The sequence below is a fragment of the Rhinolophus ferrumequinum genome, chromosome 4 (genome assembly GCF_004115265.2).
Source record: "Rhinolophus ferrumequinum isolate MPI-CBG mRhiFer1 chromosome 4, mRhiFer1_v1.p, whole genome shotgun sequence".
Taxonomy (NCBI): Eukaryota; Metazoa; Chordata; class Mammalia; order Chiroptera; family Rhinolophidae; genus Rhinolophus; species Rhinolophus ferrumequinum.
The window spans coordinates 88,407,536-88,424,706 of NC_046287.1; the positions used below are offsets into that span (position 1 = coordinate 88,407,536).

Sequence of the window (17,171 nt, forward strand, 5' to 3'; positions counted from 1 at the left end):
GAAGTTATTTCTGCCTGTGGATATGCACACAATTTTAGCCTAATTTAAAAAGATTCAATTTACTTACCTCATCCCACTCTAAAATAAAGCTTTGGATTTTAGAACCATTGTCACTAGGTGCCTAAAACAAACAAAATAAGTATAAATTAGTACTTTTGTAAAAGATTACTGCGATGATCTTATCTAAGGACTCTACACTGTTGCAGATGTTCTCTGTGACTTAGCCCTAGAAAAATTTGCACAGAGAATACAGAAATCTATGTTTTGTATACCCCATAATCCTTTTAAATGCAAGGAAAGGAAATAAAGCAACAGGTTACTCAAGTTTTTCTGAGCATTGACTATCTATTTAAGCAAGAATTATCCTTTTATAATCCTTAAAAAAAAAAAAATCAGCTTCAAGCTCCTATGATGAATCCTGTCATTTCCATTAAAACTCACCTTACGTTCTTTCACCAAAGAGTGAAAGAACTAGGGTGCTGAAAGACGGCTTACTATCTGGATCTCTGCTTCTAGACTCTGTGCCAATTACTAAGACTGTTAATTCATCAATCTGTTAATCTTCAGTCTCCATGGCATTTTATTCCACTATTTAGTCAGTCATGGATTTCAACCTTATTCCTACCTGAATTTTCTATTTCAACCTATTTCCTCTTTAGTCCTCACTTCGATGCAGAACAAGTGATCACTACTGTTCTCATAATAATAACTTCATCTATTTGAAGACAACTGACTCAAAGAATTAATTCTGTTATCAAAGTTAAATAGTCTTAACTTTTTTAAATGGTTCTACAGAGACCTTCTGTAATTTTCTGGCCTCTATCCAGTTTTTATATAATATTGCTAACAATGTAAAACAACAATCAACGATCATCAAGTTTTTAATAGAATATTTCATTACATGGAGGTCCAAATTGTTTGTTGAGCACTAACACAAATATTGTATTTAAAATATTTTTTAAATTCTGATTTTTAACTGGTTAGCATGACCACAATTTGCTATGTAAGTTACAGGAACTCAATGACTGGCACAGCAGTGGTAGTTAAAAGTGATTATACAGAGAAGGGGCAGAGGAAGAATCCCTGGGAAACTTCAACTCTACACAGCAGGGAATCCAAAGATAGAGAATGTTGAAAGTCTCAGCAGGAAGCGAGTGGTGTTAAAATATATTTCCCCATTGTAAATGACTCCAGATTATTCTAGTCAAGTTGCTAAGGTCTCACATTTACTTTGCTTAATTTCTTCCACTTCTTTGTGAGATTGTTAAAATGTCCTGTGACCTATCTTCCAGCTTTTCTCTGAGTTAGAGGGGAAACTATTATGTGTAAAGTGTTTTACCTTATTTAATACATCAACTCTATGAAGTACTATTATCCAACTGTACGAAAAAAGAAAGGAGGCTTTAAAGAGCCCAAATAAGTAGCCCCAGATAACACAGTCATTAAGAATGGAACAGAACTGAATTTGGTCTATCGGACACAAACCTAGTGTTCCTACCCAGCAGTATTTCCAAGGGCTGAGCAATAGTACCCGGGTACTAGCAATATTAAGAGAGTAAAACACCAACTTCAGTCAATTTTTTATCTTCACCAGCCACTAGCAATTCTAAACAATGTAAGTTGATACAGTACTTCTCTTAACTTGCCACTGTTCTCATAACATGTTAACCTATAGTAATGACTTTAATTGTACAAGGCAGCAGATTAGAAAGATCTGATATTTAAGTCACTAAAACTAAGCTAGGTTTCTTCAATTTTAAAAGTTGTTATGCTTATTATGTTCCAGGGATTGTGCTATAGGCTATACAAGTATTATCTGATAATCCACGCAAAACCTCTGAGATACAATCGTGCACTGCTTAATGACGGGGATATGTTCTGAGAAATTCAGCATTAGGTGATTTCGTTGTTGTGTGATCATCAGAGAGCGCACTCACACACACCTAGATGGTCTAGCCTTACACACCTGGGCCACATGTATAGCCTATGTTCCTAGGCTACAAGCTGTACAGCATGTCACTGCACAGGAGATTAAATAAGAGAAAACGAGACTTAAGAGATGTGGTATACACAAGAGGTATTAGGCTGCTGCTGGAGTAATAGCATACTGTTCTACAGTGATTTCTTTAAAATAAGTAGAATAAAATAATAAAAAGTATAGTATAGTAAATACATAAACCAGTAACATTGTCATTTATTATCAAGTACTAAGCACTGTACATAATTGTATGTGCTATACTTTTATATGACTGGCAGTTTGTCTACACCAGCATCACCACAAACATGTACAATATGTTGTGCTACAATCTTATGACAGCTACGGCGTCACTAGGTGGTAAGAATTTTTCAGCTCCATTATGATTTTATGGGGACCACTGTCATACATGGGGCCTATTGTTGATCGAAATATCGTTATGTGGCACATAGCTATATATAATCCTACTCCCAACAACAATAACAGTATCCCTCTCTTTCCCTAACCAGGCTGATTCCTGTGAGGGTACAACTGGACCATCTCTAGTAGGGTGCAAGCCTGGGCCAATCTGTGTGGGCAACCAAGAGGTAGCACTGTCTACATCTTGTCTAGGCCTACTGGGATATTGTTAAAAGACAGAAAGTTCAAAATTCAATAGTAATTAAGATCAAAATAAAGAGGAGAGCCCTAGAGAAACCACAACCTACACGAAGGGCATTGGGCTGCTACCCCAATTACCTACTAAAGCAAAGGGCCTTAGCATATTGATAAATAAAATGCTACCCTAAGTGACATGAAATAAAATTGAGTCATACTTATCAATATGTATATACTTTTCTGATTTACATTTGTTAATAGTAGTTTTTAACTATACAAATCATCTAATATCCTCAGAAGAATTAGGAACCAACAAGCTCCAAACAAGTAGTAAGCTCCCAATATTCAAAAGCTTTCAGAAAGAATGCTAGCCCTGAGTTTTGCTCTTGAGGTAAGAGTAGATAATTAAATCAAGATGAGTAGTTATTTTATCACTGCAAATCAATGGTTGCTAACAGGGGTGGTACACCTTTTAAAGTGATGTTCTAAAATTTTATTGGGGGAGTTTCTGATCATCACAATACAAGGGGGAGGAGCAGCTGGTGATTGGGGGTGGGGATCAAGGATGCTAACAGTTCTGCAGAGTGTGGGACATTCAGTACAACAGAGAATTATTCTCTTCTAGGAGAGACTTTGGATGTCCTACTGGACATCTATGTAGGTGAAATATCTGTTTATAATTATACGACTATAGAACCTAATTTCATTTTACAAGGTATTTTTTGTTGGTATAGTTTTAACAGTTACTGAATTTTCCCAAAGTGCAACTACTGTGCAATTTGGGAAAGACTGTACTTAATTTTGCTCAGAAATTTCCCAAGACCTATATATTATTTCAGAAAATCGTGTCACCAATGACTGCTGTCTGTGGTATTTGAATTACCAATTCTATCCACAGTGCCTGTCCACTTTATTACATCTTGTGTAGCTAGGTCGAAACATTTACACAATGAAATATATATTATTCTATTAAAAATAATTTTATTCCTCCCTTTAAGGCATCATACTGATATTTTTAAAACTGAGTCTAATTATGAATCTATTCAGGATAAAATTCAGGATATAAAGTTGTTGTTACAAAATATTATAAAAAGGAGTAATGAATTTGAGAATCACTGTTGTAACACTCAATATCATCACATATCCAGTATAATAAGAAATGCTAATTATAAAACAATCTTTCCTGCTATATTTACATATAGCAAAAAAAAAAAACAGGAGTGTGATTTTAAGACATAAGAAACAAATGCCTATTTAATATATGTAAAGACCAAGAGCAAGTTAGCTTAAAGCTCTTTTTGCCTCCAAAAACAATTGACAATTAATACTATGGTGGGGGGGGGGGGAGGAAATAAATGTCCAGCTGGAAATATTCTAGAGAATATTCTTACCTTCCATTGCAAAGTGAGTGAATTTTTGGTCCGATTGGCTATCCTTGGTGGATTAGGAATGTCAGGTTCACAGCTCAAGGTGGTAAAGCTTTCAGCTTCTGAAGGAGTGCCCTTTATAGAATTGTATTCTGCCTGGACTCTATGGTGATAAAATGAATAATTTTATCCTGCAGAAAAATTGTATCCTGCCCTTCAATAGCATTTCCTTTAAGTACCTGCAAGTTAGTTAAGGTGCCCTCTAAATGTTCTACTGAGAAAATATGCATATTAGAAGTAAAGGGTGGCTGTTAAAAACAAAAAAAACCCAAACAAAAAACCCCCCAAGATAGACCAGTAGCTTTCATCTGTGACTGCAACCCAAAGAAAAAATACATGTTAAATTGTGACAGAACGGTGTGCAACATGGAGTTACACACAAGCTCACAAACACTATCACACATGCGTGCAACAAGCGTCCTGAAGCAATATCCTTAACTAGGGTAATATACCGATACTTTCTACTCCATTTGATTTAATTTTTTTTAAATGCTGAATATAACCTACAAAATTAATTACATGATTCAATAATGGCTGCAATACAGTTTGAAAAATACTAGGTTGGACAATAGTTTGGGTTCATCCATAGGAAGTATAATTGAAGACTTCATTTAATAGGAATAATCCTAACCACAAATGTTCTTTTTAAAAACGGAGGTGACTATTCTTTTTAAAAACGGAGGTGACAAACTAAATGCATTATACTGAGTCCCAAGCAGGGAAGTCTCTAGAGTCTACAAAATTTTGGTAAATTACAATGGAAGATCTATGCAAAGTAAAACAGTATCTAAGTTATCCCCAATTAAATATGAAATCCTAGGAATTTTAATATCTCAAATTCTTTCCAAAACAGGATGTAGTAAAAATATGTAAGTACAAGCCAAGTATTACTTGATTCTGTTTTGCAAAAATTTCAAAAGCTGGGACAATTTTCTAGTGCTAAACTAGATATTGTACACATATACATATTATCTATATTCATTCGAATCCCACACACTACAAACAGGGTGCTGTAACCCTTCAATATAATATCTGAGTTAAATGTTTTTGGGAAAATGTTGATAATTCTATCAAAAGAGCAAAGTCCATGTTTTTAATATCAAGTAAATAATTAAACTATATTCTAGACTTTTAAGGAAATGACTAAAAAATAAAACTACCTATGCTATATCATATAAAAGCAACACGTAGGAGTTCCTTACTTTGCATGGTAATCCGTAGCTGGTTTGAGATCATTTAAAGTGACACTTGTTTCTTCTCCTCTGAGGGGGGAAAAAAGGTAGTATTTCATTGATTGATAAACACAGCATTTCCAGAGGATACGCACTATAGGTACTTTATGAAATTACACTGCTTCTTACTTTACCAAATGTTGACCATACTGAAATTCCACTAATATGGAATTGGTATAATTAGGATATGGGCCAAACTTAAGTATGTACCTGCATACCACTTTAAAACAAATAGGTATGCTAAGCAAATCAATTGTGTAAGCCAGACTTTTTTGATTGGAGTTAAGAAAGATATTTAGCTTATTAAAGAAAGGGAACCATTTTTGATTATTTAAAAATCCATTTTGCACATCTTAAAATGTGAAATAACACATGTGGTATCAAAATCAAAACGACCAAATTTTTACAAGGAGTCTGCCATTATTGCATTTTATTAGAATATAATGTGGAACTTTATTTAAAATGTTACAGCTTAGATGAGTAGAGTAGATAAAGTGAATCCTAATTTAAAGTAAAGCATTTCACATGGCCACTATTACATTTTTAAATACAACGGATATAATCTTCTTAAAATAATCATTCGATACAACTATTACTTGGTATGTAGCTAACAAACCAGCCTGTTTTCTTTTTCTTTTTTTAAATCACTGTTCTCTGTTTCATGTCCTTCAGCCAAGTTTCTCTTCTCTCCACTTTATGGCCTTCTCCCCCCACCCATCCCCGCCATCTTCCCTGATTTCCAGTTATCCTGTTTCTCAAATCAAAGCCAGTAAATATTATGGGAAAGAAAACATGTGTCATTGGTGAAAATACACTTTACTTTAGTGAATTAGGCAGTTGCAGCAGTATCCTCAGAGACCTTGTATTGGTCAAGGGTAAAGATGACTGATGTCCCTCTTGTGCTCTCAGGCTACAAACAGAGATAAATCCTTCCTCTTAGCACAACTGTAGCTAACCAGAAACGGCCATTCACACACAGACACACACACCCCTTTATGTTGATTTTCCTTTATCCCCTATGAACCGCTTAGGTAGGCCTGTCTCTTTAAGAAAAAAATGACTAGAATAAACACAAGGAAGTCTCCATAGAGATACAGAGACAGAACATTTTTATTACCTTATATTACTAGATGATAGTCACTAGGGTAGTTTCACTTTCCTTTCTTTCCTATACTTGCTATTTTTTGAAAAAAGATACCACGGCTGATGTAACTACCCCGTGTTCTGTGTTATGATTATTTGAATAACTAACCACTGTTGTTTAAAATCTTCTTCGTGCTTAAATGATAACTAATAATCAACTTTACTCTTTATTTTTTTCATTAGAATAAGCAACTTCTATATAAACAAGGGCAGAAAAATAATTTATTTTATAACTGTCAATCATAAAGCTCACAATTTTAGCCACTGACTCTTTCTAAGGCTTCTTGGTTTGTCATAAATACTCTTTTGAACCAAGGAAAGAGAACTATGATAGGTTTTCAAAACGCGATTATTAACAAACCAACCTACAAGTGAGGAACAATGATATTAAATTCATTTTACAGTAAGACATGAGCTTGTACATATAAGAATTAAATCCAATTCTTCAGAGGAGCAATGCAACATTTTATGAATTCACAGTCTACGAGTTTTCCATTTCTGGTCTTGGCTTCCACATACTTTAATTTATATTTATGCCTCAGGAATATGTGAATAGTGAAATATCTGTTAGAGAGCTTACTGAAAAAGAACAAAGCTGAATATGGCTAATGAAAGCCATTATTATTCCAAGGGCATAGACAGAAATGTGTACCTGTTGGCATTGGGACTATTTACATTGAAATCACTATCACTAGTCAACTTATACATCCAAAATAAAAGCATGAAGAGAGAAAAATAGAACAAAATTAGTACTAAGCTTTTTATGCTAAATCATTAACTCACATAATGGGAGGGAGTAAAACATAACAAATACCTACACATATACACTTTTATATTTCCCATCTTTTCCAGTACTCGAGACCAGAATTTCATAACCATAGAGCTCTGGTACAGTGGTCTCATCTGTTTCGCCGTTAATGAAGCTTGAGGGAGGTGACCAGGTAAGTAGTACTGTCCTTGCCTGGATGTCTGAAGCCTGCAAAAACATAATATGCAAAAGCTATTTGAAAGAACTGTAACATGCACAATGAACAGTGAAAAATCTAATGGGGTTTCAACCCTTTAAAGAGGGAAAATTAGGCTTTGATTCACATAAGATGGCACCGAGAAGCTTATCAAGTAAAACCCTTTCGATTTTCTTGAAAAGAAGCCGTGTTTCAAGATTAAATAAAATATATCTGTATATACTTATAAACAATGGCTCACAAATAGAAACCTGTCCATTTATAGATGAGATATAATTTTTTCTGAAAGGGTGGATGGGTTAAACAAAAGTTTAAAGACCATTTTGGACCATCCTACTGTGTAGAATTATTATTGCAAAACTGTTAGTGTAAACACCATATACAGTCAAAAGAAAGAATGGGAGAAAAAACTCACTTGTTACATATTTGAAATAGTTAATTTCCTCAATTTATAAAGTGTCTTACAATAAGGAAAAACAACAACAACAACAAAAAAAAAACAAAACAAGCAAACAAAAAAACCTCAAGAGAAAAATGAGGCAAGGACATGGACTATCCAAAGAGATGTAAATATACATGGAGAAGATATGAAACGATGTGTAACTGCTTTTAAAAGTAAACAAACGTTAAGTTAACACAAGATACCACTTTTTATCCACCAGCATGTGAGGCCGCATGATTATATGGAAGCAGCAGCAGATTCAGAAGGTTAAGTGACCTGTCCTAGGTCACTCAAGTCCTGAGCACACAGCTAACGCTGAGACTATAGCCATGCTCTCCCTACACACTGCTCTTGGGTCACATGTGAGCTTTTCTTCTTTTCTTCCCCTTTGGTTCCTCAGACATGCTGTGTTCAGTTCTTTTCAAATACTGGTGAGTGTTTGCAACACTGTCCCCACACCCGCACTGTTCACAGTGCCAACCACTACACTTTTCTTTAAATTTCAGTTCAATCAAGGTCTAGTTCCCTATTATTATGTATTCTTACAGCACTATATCTCTTTGTTCTGACACTCGACAGATATAATTTTATATTTACTGCATGACGCTGACTTACTCCACTAACAAGTTCTGAGGGGCAGGGCCATGCCTGTTCTTCCCATTCTATCTCCAGCTTCTAGCACAGCATCTGACATTTTGCAAATGGCTAAATATTTATGGAATGAATACATTTAATTTGGCATTCTGAATGAACCAAAGCATGCAAAAACCACACACACACATACACACACACACACGTCTGACCTGTACTTCACAGCTCATAATTTAACAAAAAAGGCATAGCTACACAAACTGTAAAAAAAACCCTAAAACAAAACAAGCAAACCAAAACCATCAGTATTACTTTATATTAACTTAATACAGGGCTTATTATTTTATTCAATTACACCTTCCTTATAATATTGGGCAACAAATTCTTTAAAAGATTTCAAGCTTTATGTGCCTTAAAAATTATACTTTTAAAATAATATACAAGTAAATGCCGCTAGCATTAGCTATAGCGTCATTCAAATAATTCTATTATCGCTATCAAAATTCCTTTTCTAGTTTATCTAGTCCTATACATTTGGATATATATAGATCTTGGCAGGATAATGCCTGGATTTCAATCCCAGCTTCAATTCTGTTTATTAAATCAACTCTTGCTTTAGTTTCCTCATCTGTAAAATAGCGAAAATAGTACAGAGAGTTGTTGCAGGAATTAAAGACAATAATGCATATGTGCATTCAAAGCCCTTTAGAAAGAGGGTGACACTAGTAAACTTGTGTTAGCTTTTATTATGAAATAATTCTATATAAGTTTACATTACATGTATACACTCAATTCTTAGAATGAAAGAAAATTAGAGCATTCAAATCTATTATTTAGAGTTGTCAGAAAACATAGGACCATAGTAGCCTATTAGATTAGTGCATGTCTTATTCAAATTTCCTAAAATAAAGTAAAATTAAAAGATAACCATTTGTAGAGAAGGTTTAGTTAAGAGTAACAATTTTTCTTGTACACAAATTAGAATAAAGTATTTTTTGGGTACTTAGCGCAAAATATTTTAGCATGGAATTTTTTGGGATAACAGGTAAGCTTTCTGTTTTGGAAACTAAAAAATATTTTTATCAGTGTTTGGCCTTATCCTGGCTGAAAAAGCCTTACTGTCTACTTCTTCCACATCTTGTATTACCTCTTCCTCCATTTGCCACGCTTATTCCTGCTTTCCCTCTCCTATTCCTTCCAACTTTTGTGTCTTTTCTAACTCTTCAGAGGCTCCGAGGAAGTTTTCCTGATTGCTCTATTTAAATTAACTCCTGTCTCCTCAGTAAGTCATAATCTCACCCTATTCTGTAATAGCACTTTTTATAATCACACGATTTTGTCTGTATATTTGTTTTTTATTTACTGGCATAGTAAAGGCTCAACACATATTTTGATTGGTTGTCATGATGTCAATAAATATTTTAATTGACTTAATGAATAACTATGTAGATCTTCAAATAATGCAATGACACAGAAAGATTGCTAAGGCATAACATGTAAGTGAACAAATCTTGCCACAGAGCAACAGGATACAGTACAATCTCTTTTTCATAGTCAAAAGAAAAAATTAATATTTTGGTGGATGGACATATAAAAATGAACTGAAACAGGACTGGAATGAATCCCAAACTGTTAGGCATGATTAAATTGGAGGAGAGGATAAAGGAGATTTATTTTTACTCTCTATTTTATACTTACGTATTTTAACACATTAATTATAAAATATCTGGGATTCAATCACTGGCACTTCTATCAGTTTACTTTTAAAACGGAGTCAAGTTACAGCTCTTACAAAAAGTGGAGGAAAAAAATACTAATTTGAACTACTGTGATATTTTGGTTTTCCTTCTATTTTTATCCTAATTTTTTCCAAAGCCCTTTCTTCATAAGGCTGTAACCACAGTGTCCAAATAGTTTGATCTCCAGCACTTTTTACTCACAAAAGCATCTTTGTGTGTGTGTGTGTGTGTTTTAATTGGGGAATATTGGGGAACAGTGTGTTTCTCCAGGGCTCATCAGCTCCAAGTTGTTGTCCTTCAATCTACTTGTGGAGGGCACAGCTCAGCTCCAAGTCCAATAGCCATTTTCAATCTTTAGTTGCAGGGGGCACAGGCCACCATCCCATGCGGTAATTGAACTGGCAACTTTGTTGTTAAGAGCTCACGCTCTAACCAACTGGCTGCCCCTCCGGAATCTCAGCAGCAGCTCGTTGTCTTCAATCTAGTTGTGGAGGGTGCAGCTCACTGGCCTATGTGGGAATGAACCAGCAACCTCGTTGTTCAGAGCTCGCGCTGTAACCAACTGAGCCATCCGGCCATTCCGCATCTTTTTGCAGTCTTCAAAACTGTATTTTAAAAATGGCTGTATCATTCTGTCCAGTAAAATCATTCCAATTTATCTATATATTCTTTTGTTTTATTTTTGTTAATATTAATGTTGCAACATACATTTTTGTTTGTGTAGCTTTTTATTGACAAATAGGACCTCATGGTTTCCGAAGTTTAATTTATAGTTCTTTTAATTACTAGTGAGGAACCTTTTGGGGTCTTAACAGGTTTAAAAATTACAATTTGTAGGAGCATTTATTTAATCTTTTTGTTGTATCTGATATAAATGTTTTTCCTATTAGAATGATAGACTTTATGTAAGTTATTTGAAAAATATGCAGAAAACTTTATATAGCCAGTTCTGCTGCCATACCTTTGGGTCTGACTTGTATTATATCTATACTTATAAAGCAGTAAGGAATATTAATGTTCTTCTACAGCTTGATTTTATTTATCTATTTTTGTATCTGGAGTTAACTGGATATATTTTATATGGAAATCATATAAACGGGTTTTTAAGAAATTGCTAATCAGTTGTACCCACACTCTATTAGATCTTTGCCTGGTTTAATGATTTTCAATGTCATTTAGCATATATTACATCTTTGTTTAAAAAAATGAATTCTTGGTTGAATATTCTGCTTCACTGATCGTTTCTCTCCTCATGTCAGATCAATATGGATCCATTACTGACCTCATATTCTTTATATAGAGTTAAGTTTTAAGTAAGGCCTTAACAAAAATATACCAAAATCCTCTATGAATACACTAAATATAAACACACAAAGAAAATACATAATATACTTACCACTGGTTTGACAATGTTGGAAAGAAGTGCTTCAAACGCTTTAGTTTCTTCATCTTTTTCTTAAAAAAAAAAAAAAATTAATATTTAACAATGAGCTTAAATGAAATCAAATCCCACTCCCTCCACAATGTCTTCTGAAACTAGGTTAGTATTTGAGATTTTTATTTCCTAGTTTTGACTCTTTAGTTCATATCCAGCAATTTGTGGCTCTTCAGGACTCTTCCGTTTCAGTTTCTATTTTCATTTTAACCACGATTATAAATTATAATATCACTATATATATATATATATTTATATATATATATATGTACACACACACAATACAATGTGTGTGTGTATATCTATCTATCTATCTATCTGAACTGGTCAATAAGTTTCTTACAGGAAGTATATTTTTATTCATAGTTGTAAAAATACTTCCTCTCTGCGAAGTTCTCATGTGCCAATCTCATACCTCTTAATGACAAGTTAACTGAGTATTTGTTTCATGACATGCCTTAATTGTGGTTCCCAAAATAGGAATATGACTGATTTGACCATAACTTATAGCCACCACTGATATATCTCAAACTTGAAGTTAACTCTTATGAAATATCAGTGTTGAAAAAGAATGATCAGGAGGTCTCAAAAATATGAGAGAATACTTTTGTAAATGTTAACAAATAAGCCATAAGACTGTTAAAGCATTAAAACTTGTTGATGGGGAATGGAAATTTTTTAAAAAAAGGAAGTAGTTCTCAGAGTTCTTGTGGTGTAAGTCACAGGTTAGAGGAAGGATCCAAAGGAAACATAGGAATTTTAAAAGAAAAGAACTTTTGAAGAAAAGAATTGAGAATACTCTATTCTAACTATAGAGTATATACAGCGGGCGCCAAAAAAATGTATACACATTTTAAGAAAGGAAAAATCTGAATTAAAATTGTAATACTCAATATATACTGATAACAAAAGATGACTACAAGTCACATTTGACTTCTGCAATTACAAGAGGTGCTCAAAGTGGTCACTATCAGTGTCCAGACATTTCTGATTATGAACTACTGCGTGAGAATAGATAACATCTCTTAAAATGTGTATACATTTTTTTGGCACCCTGGTAGATGGGTGAATGACATAACGAGTTGCTATCAGGATCTTACATATAAAGAAGTTGGAGAAATAAAGAGTTTTGATAAAAACCAGCATAGCTTTATCAAAGGCTCAGAAAGAAATCTGGATGAACGTTATCTGAATTTTCCTATCAACAGAAATTTCTCTTGGTTAGTAAAATTTATGAGATAGGTAAAATTACTAATTGAGTTTCCCCCCAATTGTAAAAAAGAAGTTCCTAGTAACAATTTAAGTTCTAAAACATATTTAGGAAGTGTAAGGCTATTAATCTATAGTTAATTTGGAGCACTGGAGAAATGACTGAAAGGTTAGAATGTACTTTTAGTCGATTAAACATTGACGAAAAGTAACAAAAATAATAGCTGAGTAATTTAAATAGTTACCTTCTATTTCTGTATCAATTTGTGCACCACCTTTGCCTTTCCCTGACTTGTTCTTTGCTGATCCTGTGTTTGCCCCACTAGCATTCTGCCCTTTTATAAGTCCATTATGTTCACTTATGGGAGAAGGGCATTTCTGGGGTGATGATGGTGGGCTGCTCATTTTATCTTTCTGTGTTCCTTGGCGGTCCTTCAATTTTTTCTGCAAACGTTCATAAGTTTTACTAGATCTTTCATCTCTAAAGTTGGACCGCCCATGTGTAGAATGAGCATCTAGGAAGAAATAAAAAACATTTTAAAAGGTCACTTTCTCTAAATACACTGATGGAATGAGAAAAGAACAGGAAATAAATCTGTCATAATTATATAAAACAAAATATTTCAAAGAATAATTTGCAAAAAGAAGCTATTTTTGTGGCTACCAACTGACAGAACCAAGCTTTCTGACTTGATTATAATTTTTTTATATAAATCTCTCAATTAAATATACAGAGACATTTCTCTCCTTCATCCTTCACCAATTATTACTCTCCATAGAAACAGCTTTGTTGTATGTTATGATTATCATAGGTGAGGACAGTTCTTTTTCTTTCACACTTTGGTAGACATTATTTTTAGCATCTCTTTCAACTTCAAACATACAAAATAGGTAAAAATAAAACCACCTGCCTAAATTCCTTTATGATTCAAAAAAGTAAATCACTAAAAAATAGTTTTAGGAGTTAGCAAAAAGAAATGAGTGGATTGGTTACTACTAACAGAATCTAGGTTATAAAGTATTACATTTCTGGATATTGTAAACTCAAGATTGTTTATTTAGAAGAATATATTCATTCTAATAAAAGTCACACAATAACATAATAAAATCAATATACTCAATAAATATTGTTAAATCAATTGTCCTCAGGGTTTATTTTTAAATTTAAAATCTGTAATAAGGAAAATATTTTTTAAAGTTTCAAAAATCTTCGTAAAGTTTCAATGTATTAGTGCTTAAGGAAAATTAGTATAATTTTCTTCAAATGAGTATTATAAGGATATGTACAATAACATTAGAATTAAAAAACATAGGAATTTGGCTATCGACATGTAAAAGAGTGAGTTTGGACCCTTCCTTTACAATATAAATAAAAATTAAAATGAGTCAAAGACCTAAATATAGGCACTAAAACTATAAAACTCACAGAAGAAAATATAGGTGTAAACCTGCCTGACATTTGATTAGATAATAGCTTCTTAGAACAACGAAAGCACAAGCAAAGAAAAAAAACTTGACTTCATTAAAATTAAAAACTTTCCTGCATCAAAGGATACCATTCAAGAAAATGAAAAGACAACTTGAGAGAAAATCTGCAAATCTACATATCTGAAAGAGACCTCTATCCATAAAAATGCTTACAAGTCCACAATGAAAAGACAAATAACTCATTTAAAAAATGAGTCTGAATAGACATCTCTCTGAAGAAGATACACAAATGGCCAATAATCAACTAAAAAGATGTTCAACATCAGTGGTTATTAGGGATAAGCAAATCAATATCATGAGGTAAAACTTCATACATATCAGGTTGGCTACAATCAAAAGACAGACAATACCGTGTTTTCCTGAAAATAAGTCCGAGCCAGACCATCAGCTCTAATGCGTCTTCTGGAGCAAAAATTAATATAAGACCCGGTCTTATTTTATATTATATTATATAAGACCCGGTCTTATATTACAGTAAAATAAGACCGGGTCTTATATTACTTATTGCTCCAAAGGACACATTAGAGCTGATGGTCAAGTTAGGTCTTATTTTCAGGGAAACACAGTAAATTTTAGCAAAGATATGGAGAAATTAGAGCCCTCATGAATTGCTGGTGGGAATGCAAAATAGTGCAATTACTATGGGAAACAATTTTGTAGTTCTCAAAAAGTTGAATATAGAATTACCATATGAGCCAGCAATTCCACTCTTAGGTATATACCCAGGAGAAATAAAAACATTTGTCTACCCAAAATTTGTATACAAACGTCACAGCACTGTTATTCATAATAGACAAAAAGTGGAAACAACCCAAATGTCCATCAACTAACGAATGGATAAACAAATTTATACCTACATAACGGAATCTTTTTCAGCCATAAAAAGGAATACTAATTATGCTACGATCTTGAAATAAATCTTGAAAAACAATACGATACGTGAAGAAAGTTAACACAGAAGGCCAAATATTGTATAAACATTTATTACCAAATATACATATTTTATGTACATTTATATGAAATGTCTAGAATAGGCAAATCGAGAGATAGAACGTAGATTAGAGGATGCAATAAAGGAAATTGGGACCAACTGTTAACAGGCACAGAGTTTCTTTTTGGGATGACAGAAATGTTCTGGAATTAGCAGTAGTGAATATATAGTGAATATACTAAAAACCACTGAAATGTACACTTTAAAATGGTGAATTTTGTTATGTGAATTATATCTCAATAAAAAAATACACAAACTGTAATTAGTACACATTTTTTAAATGTATCCAAAGGTTTTATATTTCACTTAATTACTCAAGAGATTAAATAATAAAGCAACCATAGAAGGGGGGAGAGGAATAAAGAATACATAGTAGAAAGGGCAAGAATTTTATTATCAAAATGATCTGAGAGGGTTAAAATCCTCGGCAATGAACTAGCACTGACCTTGTAGGAATTACTTAATATCTGAGCCTCAGTTTCTTCATCTGTTATTTTCAGCCTTATCTTGAGGCTTAAGTGAGATAATACATGTATGAGCACACTGTCTATCTAACCAAGTTCAGGCCCAATAATAGTAGTTGTAGACAGTGAAATGTTGGATTAGGTCCTACTTTGAGAATCCATACAAAATATGTATGGAAAAGGGTCACAGAAGCAGTTACTGGTTATAAAACTACTGTCCATTATTAGAATCTAGTGGTAAATTCCTTGGCCCACAACCTTAAATACAATATGACCCTTGTCTTCCACCGTTGGCTAGCTAGTTTTAGATTTGTACTCTTTGTAGATTTGTATGCTTCACTTTCCTTCGCAGCATTGTGAATCATATTCATGTACTCTAATGCATATCCCCTCTGAGTAACAATGGATTTTAATGATGCAAAATAGTAATTGTAACATGTAGTTTGTTCTTATAATTTTCTCGAACACATTAAAAAACTTAAGTCATAATTAGTGGTAAGAAAATAGAAGGAAGAGACTGATTTGTACTGTAAATTCTTGCTACAAAAAATATGCTTATTCTAACACTGCATGAGCCTCACCTGGGAGTTTGTTAGAAATGTAGAAACCCAAACCTCAACAAGACCTACAGAATCAGTATGCATTACTTGGGCAATAGAAATAAGTTTGAAAAAAATATATGACATATGTAATGTACCTACTACTTACAAGTTGGGCTGCACATTTAAAATTTTATATTTAGAGTTATTTCTTCTACAGAATTACTTAGCATAAAGGACAGGGGCTGCTAAGTGCAAGGGAAACAGTGATGAATAAAACAGACTCAGTCTTAGGGGGTTTACAGTCAAATAAGGGAGAAAGTCATGAAAATAAACAAAAAAATCAAACCATGTCGAGTTCTGTGAAAGAAACAAGTTTCAATGCTAGAGATAGATAACGCAAGGTCATGGAAGGTTTCACTCAAAGCTAACATCGAAAGGAAAAACAAAGTTCCAAAGAAAAGGAGGAAGAGCATTCGTGGCACAGAGAACGCCAGTGCAGAGGCACTGAAGCAGGAGAGCTTGGGGGTTCTGAAAAACTGAAGCCGGGTGGTAGGGACAGTGGGTAAGGTAGTCAGAGGCCACAGGACAGTGGTTTGCAACCAAGGCCAATTTGGGTTCCTAGGGCTCATCTGGCAATGTCTGGAGATATTTTTAGTTGTCACAACTGGGTGGGGGTGAGGAGAGGGCTGAAGGTGTGTGCCATTGGCACCTAGTGGGCGGAAGGCAGGGATTCTGCTAAACATCCTACAACGCACAGTCCTGTCCTACGTAACAAAGACTTACCAGTCCCCAAACACCAAGAGTGCTGAGGCTGAGAAATCTTGGTCTAGGGGAAGGATTTAGGATTTTACTGTAAATGCAACGGGAAGTCACTGCAGTAGGAGAACAGTCTGATTTATATTTACTCTGGCTGAACGTGGATGGTTGGGAC

General features: G+C 33.9%; 1 protein-coding gene across 9 annotated transcripts in view; it reads right to left on the minus strand.

The window, feature by feature from the left end:
* Positions 1-17,171, minus strand: part of FNDC3A (fibronectin type III domain containing 3A) — a 156,034-nt gene that overhangs the window by 31,844 nt on the left and 107,019 nt on the right. For all 9 annotated transcript variants that reach the window (XM_033104246.1, XM_033104240.1, XM_033104239.1 and 6 more), the window contains 6 exons: positions 13,001-13,270; positions 11,508-11,566; positions 7,193-7,350; positions 5,202-5,261; positions 3,964-4,102; positions 68-121 (listed from right to left, as the gene is read on the minus strand). In XM_033104246.1, the coding sequence (XP_032960137.1) occupies positions 68-121; positions 3,964-4,102; positions 5,202-5,261; positions 7,193-7,350; positions 11,508-11,566; positions 13,001-13,270 (740 nt within the window). The remainder of the gene's footprint in view (positions 1-67; positions 122-3,963; positions 4,103-5,201; positions 5,262-7,192; positions 7,351-11,507; positions 11,567-13,000; positions 13,271-17,171) is intronic.